Raw genomic sequence first — 22930 nt, 5'->3', positions numbered from 1 at the left:
GCACAGCCAAATAAATAAATAAATAAATAAATAATTTTTAAAATGAAAAATAAAAAAACACCTAGAAGTGAAATTACTGGGGCAAGACTATTATCTAGCAAAATTACTCTAGATACCACCAAATTACCCCTAAAGAAGTTATACCAATTTATACTCTTAGCAGCAATGCATGGCTCACATTTGCTGCCAACTGCGTAGATAAAAAATAACGTTATTATTGTTTTTCTTCTTTTTCTTACTATGAGTAAGGTAGATCATATTTTCATATATTTAATAGCCACTGGAATTTCCTTTACATGACCTTTCTTATTTCTGTTCTTTGCCTATTTTGCTATTGGTTGTCTGTCTTTTTTATTACAGGCATACTTTAGATATTAGCTCTCTGTTAGAGAAGCTACAAATATTTTTTTCCTTTTCATAATTTGTCTTTTGACTTTGCCCTGGTGTTTGTTGACATGTAGAAATTGGTATTTTCATGCAAATTTATGAATCTTTGCTTTTGTGGCTTGGGGATTTTGTGTCATATTTAGAATGGCCTTCCCGACTTATCTTCTTTTAGAGTTTTATTTTACACCCTTAGATCTTTGACCCATGGGAATGTATTACATATTAGAGATCTAACTTTCGTTTGTTTTTTTAAGATGGCCACCCCAACTGACCTTTTATTGAGTAAGCTAATATTTGTCCCATTAGTTAGAAAATGCCACTTTATTACATAACATCTTTTATTGAACAAATTATCTTTTCCTCTATTGATCTGAAACACCGTTTTTATTATATACAAGTCACATTGACATTTGGGTCCTTTCAAAACATTTTTTACTTTGCAGTGGACCATTCTATTTTGTTTATTAATAGGGTAGGCAATATCTGGTGATACTGTTTTCTTTGCAACAGTTTTCTTTTTCGGAACTGTCGTTGGCTATTCTTGCTAACTTATTTTTCCCATACAAATTTAGAATAAGTTTGTGTAGTTCCAAAAATGAAAAATCTTGTTAGTCTTTTTATGATATATTAAATTTATAGCCTAATTTAGGGCAAATTGAATTCTTTCTGATATTCGGTTATTCTAAAGAATATAGTACACTTTTCCCTTTCTTCAAGCCTTCTTTATATTGCTCAGTAGCATTCTAAGTTTTCTTCATATAGATCAGTTTCTTCTTAGAGATTTTTGGAAAGTAGGGACCTTTAAAAAAACTACCACCTAGGGCCCATCCCACACCAGTGGAATTAGAAGTCTAGGGATGGCACCTGGGCAGTTTTGTTCTTACTGCTGTTTTGTTTGTTAAGCCCTCCAGCGAATGATCCTAATGTGCAGCCAGAGGTGAGTTTATTCCTAGGTGTTTTATCATTTGTTGGTGTTGTGCTATTTTAAGTAGATGTTACTTCCATTATATCTTCTAATTGGTTATTTGTATATACAAATTTTATTTCTATATATTTACTTTGTACCAATGATACAATTTTTTTGGTACTAATAGTTTTCCAGTTGGTATCTTATATTTCTCTGGTAAAAAGTTTATCTGCAAATAATAATTTTACCCAATTTCCTTTTAACCTAACTTCCTTTTCAAACTGTCTTGGAAGTTTTCTTCATTAGACAGCTCATCACCTTTACTTTCTTTAGTGTTCTTCAGTGAATTGGTATGAGCTTATCTTCGTAGTTATGTATGAATTTCTGAGAAATAATTTTCACTTCAGATATATTCTGAAGTGAAACCCTTAAGAGAAAGATCTCAATATTTAAACTATTGAGGTTAAAATTAAAATATACAAATCTACCTCTCATCTCCTAATTAAACCTAAGGAATAAAAAATAGCTAATGTGTGATGTATATGCTAAACACAGGCAAAAATAAAGCAATAATAATAGAAATGTGGTTTTGAAAACATAAGCATGTGAAGATAAATATAATCCACCTCATTCTATTCAACTCTTTAAGATGCATTCATTGTTAGAATTTACCAAGCATCTGCAATGTTTTAAGCATATTCAATATAGGATCATAATTAGGTAAAATTGAGGTTTTAGGACAATATCTCATTCAAAATGGTATCTAACAACCATGAAAACAGAAAAAGAAGAAAAACTTGGAAAACAAGACAAATTATCTAATGCCAGAATCTGAGAGGAACTGACACTAATTATAAACTGGATTGAGGACAATCCTTGGGCTTCATCTTTCCCAACCTCCACCATTACCACCCTGTTCCAAACTACCATAATCTGTTGTATGGAATTTTGCAATAGCTTCCTAGGAGGTCTCCCTGAGTCTGCCCTTGGCTTTCCTCAGTCTCTTCTCAACACAGCAGCCAGAGTGATCAGATCACATCACTGGATACTCAAACCCTCCACTGGTTTCTCACCTTACTCTGTGAAAGCCTGTCGAATGAAAAAAAAAAGCACAACCTAAAAGTTGAGAATTGTGTTTTATTCCACAAAGTTGCTGAGGACTTGAGCCCAGCAGGCAGCCTCTCAGATAACTCTGAGGGAGAGGCTGCTCTGAAGAGGTAAGGGAGGATCCAGGATATATAGTTTTTCCAACAAAAACCAGGCAGTCGGAATATCAAAAGATTACTGTTAATTAAAGAAAACCAGACATCTCAAGTTAATGAATTTAGCGCTTTTCTATGTATGGGAAGATGCAAGAGTCTGGGCTCAATGACATCATTCCTTTGATAGGCACCTGAACTATCTAGGGCCAGCATCCTATTTTCTAGATCCTGAATCCCTTCAGAGTGCACAGTCAGGGGTGGCTGCAGTAACTGATGGCTTGATCCTTTGTTTATTGATATGGCAGGTGACGTTCTTGGTCATAAGCCCAAATCATTACAGTGGCCTTCAGGGCTCTAAATGATCCGGTGGCATATTGTACATCTCCCGCACTCTACTTGGTTCACTCTGCTCCAGCCACACTGGCCTCCCTATCCTTTTCCAGGTACACTAGGCAAGCACCACCTCAAGACCTTTGTGCTTATCAACTCTTGGCCTGGAAAGCAGTTCTTCCCTCAGATTTCCACATGGCTCTCTTTGTTATCTCCTTCCGGTCATTGCTCAAATGGTACCTAATCACAAGGGCTTCCCTGCTTTATTTTTCTGCATATAAATCATTACCGTCCAACTTAGTGAGTGTATGTTTTACATACTTAATTTATTGATACTGTCTCCCACCCCTCCTACCCACTAGGATGGAAGCTCCATACAGGAGTGGCCTTTTGTCCTTTTTGTTTCCTAAAGTATCCCAAGGGCCTGACACATAGTAGAAGCTCAGTAAATATTTGTTGAATTAATATGTGAGGAATTTGAGTTTCTCAGATATCACATTGTATTGGAAAACCAACACATTTGTCCATGGCAGGGCAGGGGGTGAAAGGGATTAGCCTTCTTATAAAACAGAGCCTTCTAGAAACAGTGAATTCTAGAAAATCCTGCACAGGAGAATTGATAAAGGGACTCTATCCCTCTGTTTTTCTTTTTCTATGAAAAAGCCAGATACTAAATATTTTAGGCTTTGTGAGCCATATGGTCTCTTTCACAACTGCTCAATCCTGCCGTAGTAGCAAGAAAGCAGCAACAGACACTATGTGAACAAATGAGAGCGGCTATTTTCCAAGGAAGCTTTGTTTATAAAAACACAGGATTTGACCTGGGGGCCATATACTGCTAACTGCTAGTCTAGAGCAATGGTTCAAAACTTGCTGCAAATTGGAATCACCTGAGGATGTTTAAAAACTATTATGCCTAGTTCCCACCTGCAAGCATTGAGATGTTTTTAAAACTCCCCAGGTGATTCTAATGTGCAGCAAAATGTGGGAACCATGGGTTTGGAACCTTGTTATTCAAACTATGGTCCTTGGACCAGAAGCATCCACATCAACTGGAAGCTTTATATGTTTTTATTTGTCTTTGCAGAAAGAAAAAAAAAGTGGATTCTGTATTCTTTCTACTGTTTGTGGTTTTCCATTTCATAAAACCCAGGAGATCCTAGTAAAAACTATTATAATTGATGAAATTTGTTAAATGGCTGCATATACATAAATCAATACCTATCTGTAAGAATAATCACTAATTAAAAATAGAAATTAGGAAATATATTCCACTCACAGTATGACATTCTATAAAAATAGCTTAAAGTTTAACAAGAAGCACAAATCTAGATTAAAAAATTATAAAATTCTATTAAGTTTACAAACAAGATATAAACGTGGAATGACAGCATGTTCTGGGATAGGAGGCTCTAATATTAAAATACCACTTCTCCAGAATTAATGCATACATTTCATGCAATCCTGATCTTAGTCCCAGTAAGGGTGTTTTTTTTTTAATTGGACTAAATGATCTGAAAGTTTTCAAAAAAAATTGAATGTCTGAAATAACTAATAAAATTATGGAAAATGAATATTGAGGTGGGACAATTCTTACTGGCTATTAAAGCATATTGTAAATCGCTGAATCAAACTAGAACTTGGTGATGAGGGGCCATGAGCAAAAAAGAGAGATCTCAACACAAATTAGGTGAAAGAAGCTCAATGTGGAAAACAAAAGATCTAGATCCCTTCTATACTGGTCTGATATTCTGGGTATGTGTGTGTGATGTTTACAATTATGTATATTAAACTCTCAGATAAGATTTTTAGCCCCCTTTCTTCTCTTAAAGTTACAAAGCAGAATCTTAAATTCTTGGGTCAAAAAATTAAAGGTATAGGCTATTTTTTAAATAATGAAAATGAGAAAACTTAGAAGAACATATGACACAAACAAAGCAATACTCAGCCTTAAGCTTTTTATTATTAAGGGGAATGAAAAATAAATAAACTGTTCAAGAAGTTAGAAAACAAAATAATCATAAATGTTGTAATATTGATGGTAAAGGATTGGTATCCTCAGTGTCTTGAGAGCTCTGCTTCCACATACATTAGGGAATATTGCTCCCACAGTAAAAGAAATCAAAAGGAAAAGAAAAAAGCTAGATAATCTACAAAATTAAAACTGTTTTGAGCCTCTCACAGGACAGGTGAACTGAATTGAAAAGGGTGGCAAGCCCTTCTGAGGACAGCTGAGACACCCAAACTGTCCCACCATTGGCAGTACATGGGAAGAAAGACTAGAAGCCAAAAGAAGAGGTAAGAAAACAACTGATATTTTGACAAATTCATAAAAGCCAAATGTGTGTGAAAATAGCAGCAGAAACTAGGAGCCGCACATACAAGGGAGACCACCTCCAGTAATGAGCTTTTTCTCATGGACCTTAACCAGCACTCATGAGAAAGATGGGAAGCAGGGCAGGGGACCTGACAGAGCCTCTACAGTGGGACAGACGAACAGATGGGGAGGCGCTGCCTCTGGAGGAGAGGCATAAAACCCAGAACCTTCTCTCTTACAAAGCGAAAACTCATCTGCCACTGGGGCAGGAGCAGAAAACCCTCTCACCCCCAGTCCTCAGCAAAAGGTCAGCTATCACTGGAAGGGGTAGATTATAGCAAAAGCTCTCTGCTGCTGAGGAGAGGCAGAACCCCAGTCATGCTCACAATCCTGCCCTGAGAGAAAGCAGAGATCTCTTGCAACAGCGGTACAGACAAGAAACTTGCTCTTCTGCAAGTTACAAGGCTGAGTTCAGCTGCCATAGGGGAACGTGACAAGTGTGGATAAAGTCCCACCCTTAAGGCTCAGGCCCCCAGGGCCTGCATAAGACTGAAGCTGGAGTAAGTGAGTTTCTTTAAAAAAAAAAATCAGCCTGCCCCCACCATGAACAACAGCACACTACTTCTGGGAGAAAGGTAAGAAGCATGGAGAAAGAAACCTCCCACCACACTCCCCATGGCCAGGTGTGCCGAAAGGTAGGGGTGGAACAGGAACACTGAGAAAAACCCTCCAGTGTTCCAAGCCTCTCACTAAAGCAAGACAGCCGCAGTATGCAGGAGTCTGAAGTCTGTAGTAGAATAATGATAACTATACCAACATCAGAACCCAAACCTAGCTCAACTACTGCCTACATTTAGTCAACCCCTCCACGCTACTAGCCTGACAGATGAAGAAGCATGCCCATTTTCAGCAGTAAATACTATTTACATCACTCACTGTTTTTCACTTACATATAATGTCTGGCATTTGGTCAAACTTGCATGGCAAAGAAAGCAAGAAAAGACCCATTTTGAAGAAAGAAGGCAGTAAACAGAACCAGACTGAGAGATGGCCCAGAAGTTGAAACCATGAGAAAGTGACTTGAAAATACTGTGATTAATCTATTGAAGGATCTAGGGGGAAATGTGGTGAACATGCATGAACAGAGTGAGAATTTCAGCAGAGAGATGGAAACTATTTTTTAAAAAAGGAATAAAACTGATTCACTAGAAACAACATGCTATCGTGGATGAAGAAGTCCTTCAAATGGCTTATCAGCAGACTAGACACACAAAAAATTAGTGAACTTGAGAGAAAAAGAATTAGTGAACTTGAATATAGGCCAAGCAAAATTTTTCAAGATAAAATACTGAATTTCAAAGGGTAACAACTTCCTCTGAGGAGAGATAGGATAGGGAAAAAAAGAAGGAAAAAAAGAAAAACTGAAAGGTAGAGAAAGAAAGAGCAGAGCATCCAAGAACTGTGGGACAATATGAAAAGGTATAATACATGTGCAATTGAAGTAACAGAAGAATAGAGGCAACATGTCAGAAGAAATATCTGAAAAGACAATTGCTGAGAATTTTCCAAAATTAATGAAAGACAACAAATCACCAACCTAAACGTTTAGAGAAGCCCAAGCAGAATACAAAGAAAAACACACATAGGGACTTCCCAGGTGGCGCAGTGGTTAAGAATCCGCCTGCCAATGCAGGGGGCACGGGTTCAAGCCCTGGTCTGGGAAGATCCCACATACTGCGGAGCAACTAAGCCCCTGCGCCACAACTACTGAGCCCATGTGCCACAACTACTGAAGCCCACGTGCCTAGAGCCAGTGCTCCGCAACGAGAAGCCACTGCAGCGAGAAGCCCGCAACGAAGAGTAGCCCCCGCTTGCCGCAACTAGAAAAAGCCCGCGTGCAGCAACGAAGACCCAACACAACCAAAAATAAGAAATAAGATAAATTTTTTAAAAAATTAAAAAGAAAATTAAACCAGGAGTTTGATTTCCCAGGGCTATCACTCTACCTCTTAAATGTTTCACCAAGAATGGCTATTGCTACGTCTCCCCAGAGCTTCCTTGAGCTCTTCTGGATGATACTGGCACAGGTATAACAGGCATTTTTTTCTTAGGTTGATGGATTTATAATCAAGGTAGAAACATTTGCTCAAAATTATCTGAAATGCATCACATACCCATTAATTCATCAACTCAAAACATATTTACTGATACCTACCATGGGTCAGGCCCAGTGATAGGCACTGGGGATATAATAAAAATGACAAAGTTCTCTGGCCAAAGGGCAACAGCTTGGGAAATGAGATTCCCATTCCACCTGGCAGGACTGTCCGCTGCACCCACCAAACCCATGCACCCTTCTATCCCGCACATCTAAAGTGCCAAATATTTCCTCAGCCTGGGAATGTGAACCCCAGCAGACGCCCAGACCAGGAAGCATAGGCTGTACTTTCACCATAATTAATGTGGAGGGTGCATAAAAAACCAAATTGATGCTTCCAACAGGAAAACTAAAAGTTGTTTGTGAGCAGGTAGGGCTAAAATAAAAGAGAGAGCATTTAATCTAAACCATTTCCTGTGAGTTGGATTTCTTTTTTAAAACTTGGCCGCCTTATCATCTTCTTAGTCACCTTTTCTCCAGGCTTATTGGAGGCGTAGTCCCTCCTAGCAACCTCCCATCTGCTAGAAAACAGAATCAAGAGAATGAAGAGCCGCGATGATACATCTGTCACTGAGTGAAAATATTAGGAGAAAAGCAATAAATGTACTATCCATTTGCATAAAACCTATTAATGCCCTCTTCAGACTAATGAAATGAATTTTACATCCCGGAGAGCAGCTGTGATCTGCTGTTTCTGGTAATGAGGAGTATTTGAAACAATCTGCAAACCACTGCTGCTCCTAATTGCCAAGCAACACCTTTGACTTTAGTTCTCTCCGAGTAAAATACTCTCGTTGGCCAGAGAAAGATTTATCTGTTGGGCTCCTCTTTGCTCAAAACGCTGTTAGGTTTCTTGGGTTCCTGTTTTTCTCAAGCTAGTGCAGAACCATGGCATTTCAAATCTTTCTCTTCTGTATTTTAATCAAAACTAGTGCCTTTTCTTTTCTTTTTTCTTCTTTTTTTTTTTCCTAATGTCAATCTGAAACCATTTTGAGGGGTATAGTCTCAGTCAGGACTTTCCTCTCTAGTGTGCTGGTCCCGGGTTAACGATGGCCAGGCAAAGCGACCTTCTGTCTGGCTGTGCTATATGTAAACACCCAACGGGAGAGGTTTCTAGAGCCCAGCGGTTCGCGGCTCCCGCGAGGGCAGCACGGGGGCTGCGGCAGAGACTGGAAGGGGATCTACCCGGATTGGGAGGGGAGACGCGGAGAGGAAGGTGGAGAAGAGGAATCATGTGTGTTCCTCGAGCGTACACACCCCCCCCATCTGAGTGACAAATGACGAGGACAACCTATAAAAACAACTAAGCGCAAAGCTACCTGCATCCATCTCCCTCTCCGTGCGTGTGCGTTTTCAACTAACTTTGGGAACTCGTTAAGACCCGGCATCGCGCCCAGCGGAGACTCGCCTCCACCTTGGTTTCCCGCGCCCTGCCTGCCCTGGTCGGTACCTCCTCTTCCTCCAGGCTAAGGATGGAGGATCCCTTCAGCCCCTCAACTCCGGCGCCGGCGCCCAACCTCTCCGTACCCATCTCGCTGGGCTGGGGTCTCAACCTGACTTCCGGACAGGGAGCCCCAGTCCCGGGGCCGCCGCCGCCGTCCGGGCCGCCCAGCCGCCGCGTCCGCCTGGTTTTCCTGGGGGTCATCCTGGTGGTGACGGTGGCCGGCAACGCTACGGTGCTGTGCCGCCTGTGCGGGGGCGGCGGGCACTGGGCAGGTCCCAAGCGTCGCAAGATGGACTTCCTGCTGGTGCAGCTGGCCTTGGCCGACCTGTATGCGTGCGGGGGCACCGCACTGTCGCAGCTGGCCTGGGAGCTGCTGGGCGAGCCGCGCCGGGCCGCGGGCGACCTGGAGTGCCGCTTCGTGCATCTGCTACGGGCATCCGGCCACAGCGCGTCGGCCCACCTCGTGGCGCTCATTGCCCTCGAACGCCAGCGCGCCGTGCGCCGTCCACAGGGCTCGCCGCTGCCCGCGCGCGCCCTCGCCGCCCTGAGCTGGCTGCTGGCGCTGCTGCTGGCGCTGCCCCCGGCCTTCGTGGTGCGCGGGGGCGCCCCCTCGCAGCCGCCCGCCGCGCCCCCGGCCGCCCGCGCCTGGCCCGGGGAGCGTCGCTGCCGCGACATCTTCGCGCCGCTACCGCGCTGGCACCTGATGGTCTACGCGCTCTATGAGGCCGTCGCGGGCTTCGTGGCGCCGGTCGCGGTCATGGGCATCGCTGGCAGCCGCCTGCTCTGCGCCTGGCGGCAGCGCCCGCCGCAAGCCCCATCGGCCGCGGCGCCCAGGTCGGCCAGTCCCGGCCAAGCCCCCGCGCCCAACGCGCTGCCCCGCGCCAAGGTCCAGAGCCTGAAGATGAGCCTGGTGCTGGCGCTGCTGTTCGTGGGGTGCGAGCTGCCCTACTTCGCTGCCCGGCTGGCGGCCACGTGGTCGTCTGGGCCGATGGGAGACTGGGAGGCCGAGGACCTAGCGGTGGCGCTGCGCCTCCTGGGGGTGGCCAACAGCGCTCTCAATCCCTTCGTCTACCTGTTCTTCCAGGCGGGAGACTGTCAGCTCCGGCGGCGCTGGCGGAGGCGCCTCGGTGCAGTGTGCTGCCCGCGGGAAGGAGTCGCGGAGGACGACGAGGGCGCCCGGGGCCACCAGGCGCTCCACCGCCACCGCTGGCCCCACCCACATTATCACCACGCTCGGCGGGAAAAGCCGGAGGAGGGTTACTTGCGCCCACCCCCGCCGCGTCCCCGGTCACTGCCCTGCTCCTGCGAAAGCGTCTTCTAGGTGTTCGATGGCCAGAGACAGGTCATCTGTCGCTGCGGCACCGCCTCCACGGAACACGAGGCCGGCCGGGCTCTATCTAGATCACAACCGTCAGGACGGTCTCCAAGAGCGTTACACTGAAGCTGTCCCAATCCTCCACTCCCCTATTACATTTCTTTCTAATGTTTACATTTTTCTACACTCTTCCAGGTTCTTTTCTCCTTTTCAGTTCTCACATTTCCCCATCTGGAGACAGAGAGTGAGCCATTTGTTTGTAAAAGCAAAGTTACAGAGTTATTTTTGTAGTTCTTTTTCACTCCCATAGTGTTCTGGATAAGACCATTTGCTTTAGTTAATTTGCCAAGCTTTCATTATTTGCTGTGTTATCATCTGTTTTTACTTATTTGGGGTCGTGTTTAACTGTAGCTTGGGGACCAGAGAATGTGCCTCTCTTTCCGGGAGGAATATCCTCACATTGCCCTCCCTGAGGAGCCTGGAAATTGTACCAGTGATACCGTCAGAAATGTAATCTTGCTATCACTTCAGAGCCACAGAGTATTTGTAAAATAAAAACATTTCCCACAGAGCAGTTAGGACTTTTTTTTAACACGGTAATGTGTTTTCTCAGAAGAAAATCAGTGTGGCCTTTATTTCTGGTCTAGCTTCCACTTCAGGAGAAGCTGGGATTTTAGGAGGGAGACATAAAAGCTTCCCTTCCAACCTTTCAAATATGCCCCATTTCTGTAGGAAATTGTTCCTGTGTCCAGAGCAGCCTCTACAGCTGTGATGCTTTGCACAGGTGGAGCTTCTGAGCACAGAATCGCCAGCAGACTAGAGAAGGGGAGCACCTGAGTGGTGCACAGGGTTGAGTCTCACTGTCCCAGGTGGAGCCTTAGGGATATTCACAGCTAGGAAGAAAGCTGCAACCTCCCAACGCTGCATGGATATATAAAACTCTCTTTTTTACAAACAAAGGCAATGCCTATTGGTGTGGATTGCTGAGAACAAGGTCAAGGAGCAGATTTAGTCAGTGACCTCCTCCTCCTAACCGTCCTCGGTTCTAGAGAGAAGTGGCAGCGCTTATGAACAAATATCCATATCGTTACCAATGTTTCATCTAAGAATCTGCAAGCTTTCCATTACAGTGTTTCCTGTTCATGCACAAACGCAGGACTAAGATCCAGAAAGGAGAAATGACTGGTAAAGTTAACTTGTGAAGCCAATGCTCTCTGAGGACTTTCTTGTTTTGTTCATTGATGAATCCCAAACTCTTAAACAATGTTTGATACACAGTAGGCACACAACACACATTTGTTGATTAATTCATCATATGAATCAGGCATAGATAGAATGGAAAAAAGATTTACAAAAAGAAATCTTCATTAAACTTGGCTTACCTTCCTCCAAAATCTTGTCCAAAAATGTTATATAGTTAGAGGTTTTCCTTCCTCTCTTTCATCTTCCCTACCCTGCTGAGGAAGGTATGGCATGCAATATACCAAGAATAAGCCACCTAAAGAGAAAAGAACACAATTGTCTTCATGAACCTAAATCTGGGTTATAGCATTATTTTTTATTCATTAATAAACATTTATTACTCGCTTATTTTGTGCCAAGCAATGTGCTAGGCATTGGAGATGCTAAAATGAATAAGACATTCTCCCTCAAAGACCTTATAATCATATGTAGGAGACAATCTGACAAATACAGCACAAAAACAGTCAGATGTGCTTTAATAGGGGTTCCAGTCTGGGTGTCAGGACACTGAAGAAGAACACCTAACAACTTTGGGAGTCTGGGGGATGGTGGGGGTGACCCATCAGATAGGGGAAGGTATTCTATGCAGTTGGGACTAGCATTTGTAAAGCATTAAGTGAGAGAGAACATAGCATGGTCAAGGAATGGCAATAGTTGAAATATCTAGCATTAGGGTGCCTGTGGGGTCTGACCTGATGGGATATGTGGCCACAGAGATCCAGCCCAGACCCAGTGAAGAAAAGTCTGTTTGCCACACCAAGAAAGCCAAAAATAGCCTTTGAAAGATTTAACCAGAGTTGCAATATGATCAGATTTGAATTCTGCAAAGTCATTCCAATGATGGTGTGAAGGATCAACTAATTGGAAGGGGGGAATACCTAGAGGCAGGGATCAAGGAAGAAGCTCAGAGACCTCAAAATATGACCTATAACGTTTTATCACTTAGAATGCTCTCAACAAGGTAATTTAAGCCAATTGAGTCAGATTTTCTGTTTTCTGCAGTTGAGAACACACTAACAGAAAAACAGATACAGCTGGCTTAAATTTATTATCTCACATAACAAGAAGTCCAGTGGTAGGTCTTCTCCAGGATTGGTTAATTGAGTAGCTTCATGACTTCATAACCAAGGACCTAAATCCTTTTCATCTTTCTATTCTGCCATCCTGAGCTGGTGGGCTTGACATTAAAGTCAGTTTCCCTTGAGGTCACAAAATGGCTGCTGCAGTTCCAGGCATCACATTCAAACATGACAATGTGCAGAAGGAGATTCTCTCTTCTTTTCAGTCTTTATAAGAATGAAGAAACATTTCTTGGATGTCCTGGATAGACTTTCCCACACGGTTCATTGGCCAGTCCATATCTAGACATAGCATTGCAAGGGAAACAGGGCCACCATGACTGACTTGGACCTGGCACTGAAGATATGAGTTGCATAGAGAAGGGGTGAAAAATGAGACTCTCATTCTTTCTTTTAGGAAAGAAAGAAGGGGAAGGGGAAATGCTTGTTGGGAGGCCAGACTAAACTTTTACACAATTGCAAAATTGTTACAAAGATTGATTTTTTAAATCTATTAAAGATTTACAGCTGATTGCCATCTAGAAATTATGAGAAATTTCCATCTGGGTCAAAAATACAGAATTCCAATTCAAGTAGTTAATTTAAAATACAATTAAACTACATTTCCCTAGATTTTGTGGAAGATTTGGTTAAGCCCACTTCATACTAAAATGCTTCTCTTCTATAACTAAGAAACTTTCTCTAATTTTAACTATATCTGAAACTTGAAGGTAGATCTAGGTGACTTCGTTCCCATCCCTGGTGGCATTTCTAGGTTAAGAAACTTAAAGCACCACCTCAGAATCATGACCACTGATCCTAGGAATCTACATTGCTATAGACAACTCATAATTTCAGCTCTGTCCCAATCAAGGAAGCCCCCAAAGGTTATTCTAAATTTAGACTCTTCCTAGAGTAGGCCATACCACTCAAACTGCACAGCAAAGGGAAATGAGTGGGTGACCCTGAACTTGAGCTCTTTTCTAGGTATCACCCAAACAGGAAATGACTAGAGGACCATCAAGACCACGTATTTGGAGTCTGGGAGGAAGCAAATAACATCCCCTCACCCACTGTACATTCTCCTTGGAGTTAGATTTTAACTAAGCTGCTGCAAACAGGTCTGGACTTCAGGACTCCAGAGAGCACTATTTACATAGACAACAATGCAAATGTCACCACCAGAACTTAAAAGACTAAATTCAAATAATTCTGTATTTTTTAAAAAGAACTAGCCACACAGTAACATACAGCTAAAATAAGTAAACATGACTTATTACATAATTTGAAGGAGAAGGTATGTAGAAAACAGCCAGGAGTGTAACTAAAACCACAACTAGCTATAAATCATTTACTAAAAATAGAATAGTCTAGCTCATTTGTGGAAGAGGAGATAGATTTAAAATATTTTTTTCTAAGCCACTTCCTAGGAAACACGAAAGGAAGTAGAAAATTTGAGCAGTTTCTCTCCCATTCCTAAAATGTTCTGACTCGATCAAAGGGAAAACATTAATAAAATACTAATACAAATGAATAGTCTAATTAAATTAAACATGTTTTGCTGAGTTGAGAGGCAGTGTAACATAATGAAAAGAGCAGAGTCTATGGAGCCTAAAGACTTGGACTTGTTTCATCTCTACAACTTAGTGGCTGTGTGACTTTAAGCTGTTTGCTGAACCTTTTTGTTTGTTTGTTTTTGTTTTTTGTTTTTTGTGGTATGCGGGCCTCTCACTGTTGTGGCCTCTCCTGCTGTGGGGCACAGGTTCCGGACGCGCAGGCCCAGCAGCCATGACTCACGGGCCTAGCCACTCCGCAGCATGTGGGATCTTCCCGGACCGGGGCATGAACCCGTGTCCCCTGCATCGGCAGGCGGACTCTCAACCACTGTGCCACCAGGGAAGCCCTGCTGAATCTTTTTGAGTCTTGGTTTTCTCATCAATAAAATGAGGTTTCTACTACCTTGCTTCATAGGATTCATGTATGTAAAATACTTGATTGCTGGGGAGGCGGGTCCTGTCAGCTTGTCTCTTCAGATTCACCCTAGTATTCAATATATGATAGCTATTTTTATTCTCTAACACTGGCCTATGAGGAATAAAATCCAGCTGAGTAATATTACATGAAACGAAGGAAGGGATATTGGAGAATCTATGAAAGATTAATGCACTCAATGGTGCTACATAGTAATAAGGAAGTTAGGCCTTACAGAAGGTAGAATGCTCACAATAATTGTGAACTACCTTCCTTGAATCAACTTTCTCTTTTCTAGCAGTTCTGAGGTTCTTATTGCTGCCAAAATCTTGGCTCTCTGTGCACCAATATCAAATAGAAATATGGAGACGGAGTTTGGAGGAAAGAGAAGGAGTAGCTTTATTTCTTTGCCAGGCAAAGAGGGAACACAGCAGGCTAGCAGCTCAAGGACCATGCCCACCCCGGAGAGGGCAGTGAGGTGTTTTATAGTGTTCAAGGAGCAGGGCATGATCAGCTCATGGACAATTCTCAGATTGGTTGGCATAAAGGTGAAATTTTAAGCATCATCAAGCTTCTGGTTTCAACCAGTCTAGGGTCCACGTTCTTGTGGTCAGCGGTTTTCATCTGGAGGGGATCTCTTGCCTGTAAAAACAACTTAGGAATGTGTGTCAGGCCTTTATCTATATCTTTCAGGGAATTGGGAGTTTGGTGATTCTGCAATGTGACAGAATTATAGTCTAAATTGTTACTAGCTCCCCAACCAGCTATTCTTTGTTTCTACATCTTCACATTTCCCAATCATTAACTCTTTTTTTTTAATTAAAAAAAGATTATTTATTTATTTATTTATTTTGGTTGTGTTGGGCCTTCATTGCTGCGTGCGGGCTTTCTCTAGTTGTGGCGAGTGGGGGCTACTCTTCGTTGCAGTGCATGGGCTTCTCATTGCAGTGGCTTCTCTTGTTGCAGAGCACGGGCTCTAGGCACACAGGCTTCAGTAGTTGTGGCACTTGGGCTCAGTAGCTGTGGTTCCTGGGCTCTAGAGTGTAGGCTCAGTAGTTGTGGCACACGGGCTTAGCTGTACCATGGCATGTGGGATCTCCATGGACCAGGGCTCGAACCCGTGTCCCCTGCATGGGCAGGCAACAATTAACTCTTGAGTCAGCATTTCACTCCAAAAGACAAGGACACAGGGGACAGGGGCTTGTACAGGGTTTCATTATTAGCTTATCTATGTCTCTTATGAACAGTCAAATGCTTAGAGGGAAGCTGACCCTTCTCCCATTCTAAGACTGGGCCTTAATTAGTCTAAGCACATCAAAGTAATTCCACACCCCTACCACCATGTCCCACTCAGAAATGGTCATGTGATCCAGTTAAAACCAATGAGATTGGGGGTAGGGTTATTGGGGCATCTAGGAAGGAAGTCCTTAACTCTTCTGAGTGAGCCATGGGAGCCAGCATGCTCTCTCCATCTCTCTCCCACCGAAGGTAAATGAGGGAGCATGTAGTGCTGCTGGCTGCTGGCAGCCCACCTCTCACCATGAGGGGCACCAGCCACAAGATGAAGCCAACACTGGATACCGCACACTGGAGAGATGAAAAGGACTAAGATCCTTAATGACCTCACTGGGCTGTAACGTTAAACACCACTGAGGCCGACCTACTGGATGTCCTGTTAAATAAGCTGATATATTTTCTTACTGCTTAAGGCAGTTAAACTGGATTTTCTGTTATTTATAGCAGCAAACAGCCTCTAATTGAAGAAGTTTGGCAAGAAAAAGTGTCTCATTTTAGCTTACTGCATGTTCTTCATCAAAAAAATAGGAACATTCAGCCAGTAGGTATTGAGGGACTGTATTGGGCTTAGTGGGGCAGATGGAAGAAAATCAAACATGTAACTCTTCTTTTTTTAAAAATTTATACTCTATGAAAAACTATAATTTTTGTGGTAAAGACTTTGTTGAGAAATCTCAACCTGTAATTATTACTGTTATTTGACATTATTTGCAAATTCTTACCATTGGTAATATTATTGACTTATTAATTCATTCATTTCAATATTTATTTATTAAAGATCTATCATGTGCAAAGTACTATGTCACTTATCATAGACATATATTACATTTAAAGTTTAGGTTTTGGGGTGGGAACTTAGGCTAACCATTACTGTATTTTCTATGGCCAGATCTGGAAGTAACAACCCTAAAATGTGCTGGGATAGACTACTATATAATGGCCCCCAGTGAATCACTCTTCTTGATATCCATCCCTTGTGTAATCTTTTCCCACAGAGTCTGGGTTTGGCCATGTGACTTGCTTTGGCAATGAACATCAGCAGATCTTTCACAAGCAGGGTTTTTTGGTTTTTGGGGGTTTTTTTTGGCTGCGTTGGGTCTTCGTTGCTGCACACAGGCTTTCTCTAGTTGTGGCGAGCAGGGGCTACTCTCCGTTGCGGTGCGCGGGCTTCTCATTGCAGTGGCTTCTCTTGTTGCGGAGCACAGGCCCTAGAGCGCTCAGACTTCAGTATCAGTAGTTTGTGGTTCATGGGCTCTCAAGCACAGGCTCAGTAGTTGTGGCACCCAGGCTTAGTTGCTCCGCAGCATGTGGGATCTTCCTGGACCAGGGATTGAACCCATTTCCCCTGCATTGGCAGGTGGATTCTTTTTTTTTTTTTTGCTGTACGTGGGCCTCTCACTGTTGTGGCCTCTCCCGTTGAGGAGCACAGGCTCCGGACGCGCAGGCTCAGTGGCCATGGCTCACGGGCCCAGACGCTCCACGGCATGTGGGATCCTCCCGGGCCGGGGCACGAACCCGCGTCCCCTGCATCAGCAGGCGGACCCTCAACCACTGCACCACCAGGGAAGCCCCTGGCAGGTGGATTCTTAAACACTGTGCCACCAGGGAAGTCCCTCACAAGCAGGGTCTTGATAAGCATTTATGCATGGGGACTGCCCTCTCAGAAAAGCTGCCCTGAGATGACCATGCCATGAAAAAGCCAAGCAGAGGCCCAGCTACTCAGCCATTCTATCTGGGCACAGTTCCCAGATGACCCTCCAGCTAAATGCACCCACATGAGTGAGCCCAGGGGAAACCAAAGGAAGAACTACCATGCTAACCCACAGACTTGTGAGGAATAACAAACCATAGCCATTAAGCGTTAGGGTGGTTTGTTTTGCAGCAACAGATAACTAAATCATGGGTGTAGTAGTGAAGTGGTGTTGGAAGCATTAAAAATGGGAGTCAAAAGACACAGATATCAGAAACCTGGGTTCTAGTCTCCAACCACATGTCAAATTGGGAGATTTAACTGCTTACCATGTAATATGATGAGGCCTCATGCTAACTTGAAATGAGAGAACCCCAAGCTCAGGGGATAGAATTAGAGTCCCAACTCTAATCCCATTTCCACAAGGTGAAATCTCCTTCTATGGCCAAACCCTGGCAGTTTTGGGTATCGTTTTATTAAGCAAGGTACTATTGTCTGCCTTACAAAATACCCATAAGATAAATAATGGGAACCATAACAATAATAACAGCTAAAATTTATTAAATAATTTCTATGAAGTTTGGCTCTTTACAAGCATTAATTCATTTAATCCTCATAATGACTAAAAGGAATATACCATAATCACCTTCAGTTTATAGATAAGGAAATTGGGTCTACGGATAACTTGCCCAGGATCAAACAGCTAGTAAGTGACAGAGCTGTGAGGTTTTTTGTTTGTTTGTTTTGGGGTTTTTTTCATCATCTGAACAGGTAATAGCCAAGAAGTTTAGCTGAGCCTCAGATAAAGGTCTTGCTTTACAGACTTACGTGTCTGTTAGAGACATAGCCTAGACATACACAAGTGGGGGACAGGCGTGGGAGAGTGGGGATGTTGGATAAAAATGGCTACCAGAAGGGTGAAATGCATTTTAGAAAAACAGTACCTAATTATGTCAGAGAGTTTCATCATTTCAGCCTCCAAACGATCCAAATAAAGAACTCACTTGCTAGGAATGGAGGAGACTGTTCACCAAAATCCATTCTCCCCTTCTTATGTGGCTGCCCTGCCACAGACTATATTTCCCAGTCTCTCTTGCAGCTAGTTTACAGCTATGTGACCTGTTCTCAGCGATGGAATGTGAGCAAACATGACATGTGTGGCTTCCAGACTTGGGCCTTAAGACATAGGGCTTGGGTTCCTCCGAGCTCTCTTTCCCCTTCCTATTGGCTGGAAGACACGATGTGACAGTCACATTATGGGACAATGATCAGGTTCAGCCACGCAGATGAGGACAACATCCTAGAGGTTCCTTCAGGATCCTGTGGGAGCACAGACAGCCTAAACTGTTTAGAAGATTATGTGAGAGAAATACATTTCTGTCTTCTTTAAGCCATGAACTTTGGGAGTCTGTTTATTACAGTAGATTAGTCTTTACCTCAACTAATATTTTGAGGTTGTACTAAATTAGACTAGGAGATGGTCTTGCTCATCAGTTCCAGAGGCCCTCTGTGTTTCCAGGGGAGCTTGGTGTGAATTTAGCTGGAGCCAAGTCTAGAATATGAAACTCCTCAGAGGTCCAAGATGTCTGAGCCAAATCATACCTGTGAGATGCATTTTTTATTGTCCCCAAAGGAAGTCCTTAACCTCAGGAAATACTTATTTAAAAAAATTTTAATCTAAAAGTTGAGTGTGTTAGAGAAACCTCATGTCCATGGACATCAATACAGAAGCAGGCATCCAAAATGTGGCAGGCCCTCTGGTTGTCCACATTAACATTTCTTATTCTCTTGCCTTGCTAGAAGAATCTTGATTGTGTTCAGAGGGCTAGAAATCACCTGGGAGCTTCTTCTTTACTCATATGTCTGATGCCTTGGCTGGGATATTCAAAGCTGGACTCAACAGGAACATCAACCAAAGTGCCTACATATCACTCTCCATGTGGCTTTGGCTTTCTCACTGCATGACAGCCATAGAGTAGTCAAACTTCTCCTAAGGCAGCTCAAGTTTCCAAGAGCAAGTGTTCGAGTGAACAAGCCACATGGCTCTGTATGGCCTTGCCTCAAAAGTCTCACAGAAGCATATCCTCTGTTTCTACTGGTGGAAGCAGTTCCAAACCTGTCCAGATTCAAAGGCAGAGAACATAAACCCTACCCTCTAAGGGAAGAGGTGTCAAAGAATTTGCAGTCATATTTTAAAACTGCCACACCATCCACCAAGGAAGATAACCTTATCCCCCGCTCTGGGATATATATCCAAAACAACCATGGTAATACCATTCCTCCTGCTAGTTGACTGGTTTGGGGCAATGAAACTAGAGGTAAGACCTTCTGGAGGCTACTGGAAAAGGTTTTGTAACCTTAAATAGTAAATACCAGTAGAGGCAATTCCTCCTCTTCCTCTGGATATTATAGTTTATGGATTTGACCTAAAGCTCTAACAGCCATCTTGTAACCAGAGAGGGAAGATAACCCTAAGAGAAGGCCAACACCTTAATCCTAGAACAGTGGAAAGGTAAAAAACCCAAGTCTTTGATTATGTAGCTGAGCACCTGAATTAACCAAAGTTTGAGCCATCCAACCTCAGATCTTGTTATGTGAAATAATAAATTTCCTTTTTGTTTAATCACTTTGAATTGCTGTTTTCTCTAAAGGCATCCAAATGGATATAAGGAATGCATTCTTCTGGGTTCTCCAGAGAAACAGTACATATATATATATATATATAGAGAGAGAGAGACAGAGAGAGAAAGAAAGAGAGAGAGAGGGAGGGAGATTGATTTATTATTAGTAACTGGCTGGCCCAAGTGATTACAGAAGCTGAGAAGTCCTACAATCTTCTGTCTGCAGGTTGGAGACCCAGGAGAGTTGGTGGTGTAGTTCAAGATCAAGAGTAGAAGACGGGGCTTCCCTGGTAGTGCAGTGGTTGAGAGTCTGCCTGCCGATGCAGGGGACACGGGGTCGTGTCCCGGTCCGGGAAGTTCCCACATGCAGCAGAGCGGCTGGTCCCGTGAGCCATGGCCGCTGAGCCTGCACGTCTGGAGCCTGTGCTCCGCAACGGGAGAGGCCACAACAGTGAGAGGCCCACGTACCACGCAAAAAAAAAAAAAAAAAGAAGAAGAAGAGTAGAAGACAGATGTCCCAGCCGAGCACTCAGGCAGACAGAGTGAATTCTCCGAATTCTCCCTTCCTCCACTGTTTTGTTCTATTCAGGCCCTCAGTGGATTGCATGATGTCCACTCACGTTAGGGAAGACAATCTGCTTTACTCAATCTACCAATTCAAATGCTAATCTCATCCAGAAACACCCACACAGGCACAGGCAGGAATAATGTTTAACCAGATATCTGGGCAGCCCATGGCCCAGTCAAGTTGATATAAAATTAGCCATCACAAGAAACTATGAGGGGACTTCCCTCATGGCACAGTAGTTAAGAATCCACCTGCCAGTGCAGGGGACATGGGTTCAATCCCTGGTCCAAGAAGATCCCACATGCCACGGAGCAACTAAGCCTGAGAGCCACAACTACTGAGCCCACATGCCACAACTACTGAAGCCCACATGCCTAGAGCCTGTGCTCTGCAAGAGAAGCCACCGCAATGAGAAGCCCACTCACCACAACGAAGAGTAGCCCCCGCTTGCCTCAACTAGAGAAAGCCCGCACGCAGCAACGAAGACCCAACGCAGCCAAAAATAAATAAATAAAAAATAGGGGCTTCCCTGGTGGCCCAGTGGTTAAGAATCCGCCTGCCAGTGCAGGAGACACGGGTTCGAGCCCTGTTCAGGGAAGATCCCACAGACACACACACAAAAAAGAAACTATGAAGTCTCATAACTTCGTCCCTAGTAAGAATCGTCAATTATGCTTGCAAATTTGTTTCTCTTCCTTAAAGTGCTCTAAATGATCTATCACTTCATCTAATTCTTTAAGCACAGAAGGATATAGATGATTGAAAATTCAGCCTGTACCATCATCCATGAGGTTATTCTAAGAGAAAGGATTTGGGTAACTCAAACTGGACATTCAAGAATCACAATGCAAGCTGTGACCTTCATTCCTCTGGCCAATAAAGCCACACCATTGTTAAGAGCATTAGAATGGTCCCATTGTAAATGATATAGCGAACATTTCCTCAGCCAGCTGGATGAAATTTTTTAAGTATATTTTGAATTTTTCTTTAAGATTTTTACTCTTCACTGAGCATTTATCATTACAGTATATTTTTAAAATGTAGCCACTGAGAGCCTGCCCTAGGCCAGCATGTCCAAGTATACTTTGTGAAGCAGCAGATGCTTCCATATTAATATATTCTAAAGGAAAAAAGAGTTTCATAGTTAAATGTTTGGAACACTAGGTTAAATAGGTTGCCCTCTATTTTTTTTTTTACTTTTTATTATAAAATATACAGAAAACTTGAAGAATAATACAAAAGAACACCCACATATTCAGCACTGAGATTCAACAGTTGTTAACATTCTGCCATCTTTGCTTTCATCCATATTTTTGGTTGTTGATTTTGAATAACTTGAAAATTAGTTGCAGATATCATGATATCATTACACCTCACCTCTGAATACTTGAGCGTGCATCTCCTAAGACATTCTTGCGTAACCACAAAAGCATTATCAAAAAATTAACAATAATTCCCTAATATCAACTAATATCCAGTCCAGATTCAAAAATTCCCTCTTGTCCTCAATATACTTGAATAGATTTTTTTATAACTATATATATACTTTTTATTTATTTTTATTTATTTTATTTTTGGCTGTGTTGAGCTTCATTGCTGTGCATAGGCTTTCTCTAGTTGCAGCAAGTGCAGGCTACTCTTTGTTGCGGTGCATGGGCTTCTCATTGCAGTGGCTTCTCTTGTTGCAGAGTGCAGGCTCTAGGCGCGTGGGCTTCAGTAGTTGTGGCATGTGGGCTCAGTAGTTGTGGATCACGGGCTCTAGAGCGCAGGCTCAGTAGTTGTGGCGCACGGGCTTAGTTGCTCCGCGGCATGTAGGATCTTCCCAGACCAGGGCTTGAACCTGTGTCCCCTGCATTGGCAGGTGGATTCTTAACCACTGTGTCACCAGGGAAGTCCTGCTTCACGTTTCATGATAATATTTTCTATTAAAAAAAAAAGATAACTCAATCTTTCTTACAGAATAATCTTTAAAAACATTTTTTTAGTTGAAGTATAGTTGATTTACAATATTATATAAGTTTCAGGTGTACAACATAGTGATTCAAAATTTTTATAGATTATATTCCATTTAAAGTTATTACAAAATATTGGCTGTATTCCCTGTGCTGTACAATATATTCTTGTAGCTTATTTATTTTATACATAGTAGTTTGTGCTTTTTAATCCCCTACCCCTAACTTGGCTCTCTCCCCTTCCACCTCCCCACTAGTAACCACTAGTTTTTTCTCTACATTTGTGAGTCTGTTTCTGTTTTGTTACATTCATTCATTTTATTTTTTTAGATTCCACATATAAGTGGTAACAGTATTTGTCTTCCTGTTTTATTTCACTAAGCATAATACCCTCTAGGTCCATCCATGTTGTTGCAAATGGCAGAATTTCATTCTTTTTTATGGCTGAGTAATATTCCATTGCATATATGTA

At 42.8% G+C, this 22930-nt stretch overlaps 2 protein-coding genes across 2 annotated transcripts in view; one reads left to right on the top strand and one right to left on the bottom strand.

Moving 5' to 3' along the window:
* The window catches only part of SKIC3 (SKI3 subunit of superkiller complex), a 163880-nt gene that overhangs the window by 130348 nt on the left and 10602 nt on the right, over positions 1-22930 (bottom strand). The window contains exon 2 of the mRNA XM_079702676.1: positions 11443-11558. The gene's annotated coding sequence lies outside the window, so the exon portion shown is untranslated. The remainder of the gene's footprint in view (positions 1-11442; positions 11559-22930) is intronic.
* On the top strand, positions 7752-10066 carry GPR150 (G protein-coupled receptor 150; the record flags this gene model as incomplete). Its single annotated transcript, XM_079702104.1, has 1 exon — positions 7752-10066. Exon 1 carries the CDS (start codon positions 8774-8776, stop codon positions 10064-10066), a length of 1293 nt encoding a protein of 430 aa, XP_079558230.1. The 5' UTR covers positions 7752-8773.

Source organism: Hyperoodon ampullatus (genome assembly GCF_949752795.1).
Source record: "Hyperoodon ampullatus genome assembly, chromosome: 4".
NCBI classification, from domain to species: Eukaryota; Metazoa; Chordata; class Mammalia; order Artiodactyla; family Ziphiidae; genus Hyperoodon; species Hyperoodon ampullatus.
The sequence above is the reverse complement of the archived record's forward strand: the minus strand, read 5'-3'. Positions and strand labels throughout refer to the sequence as shown.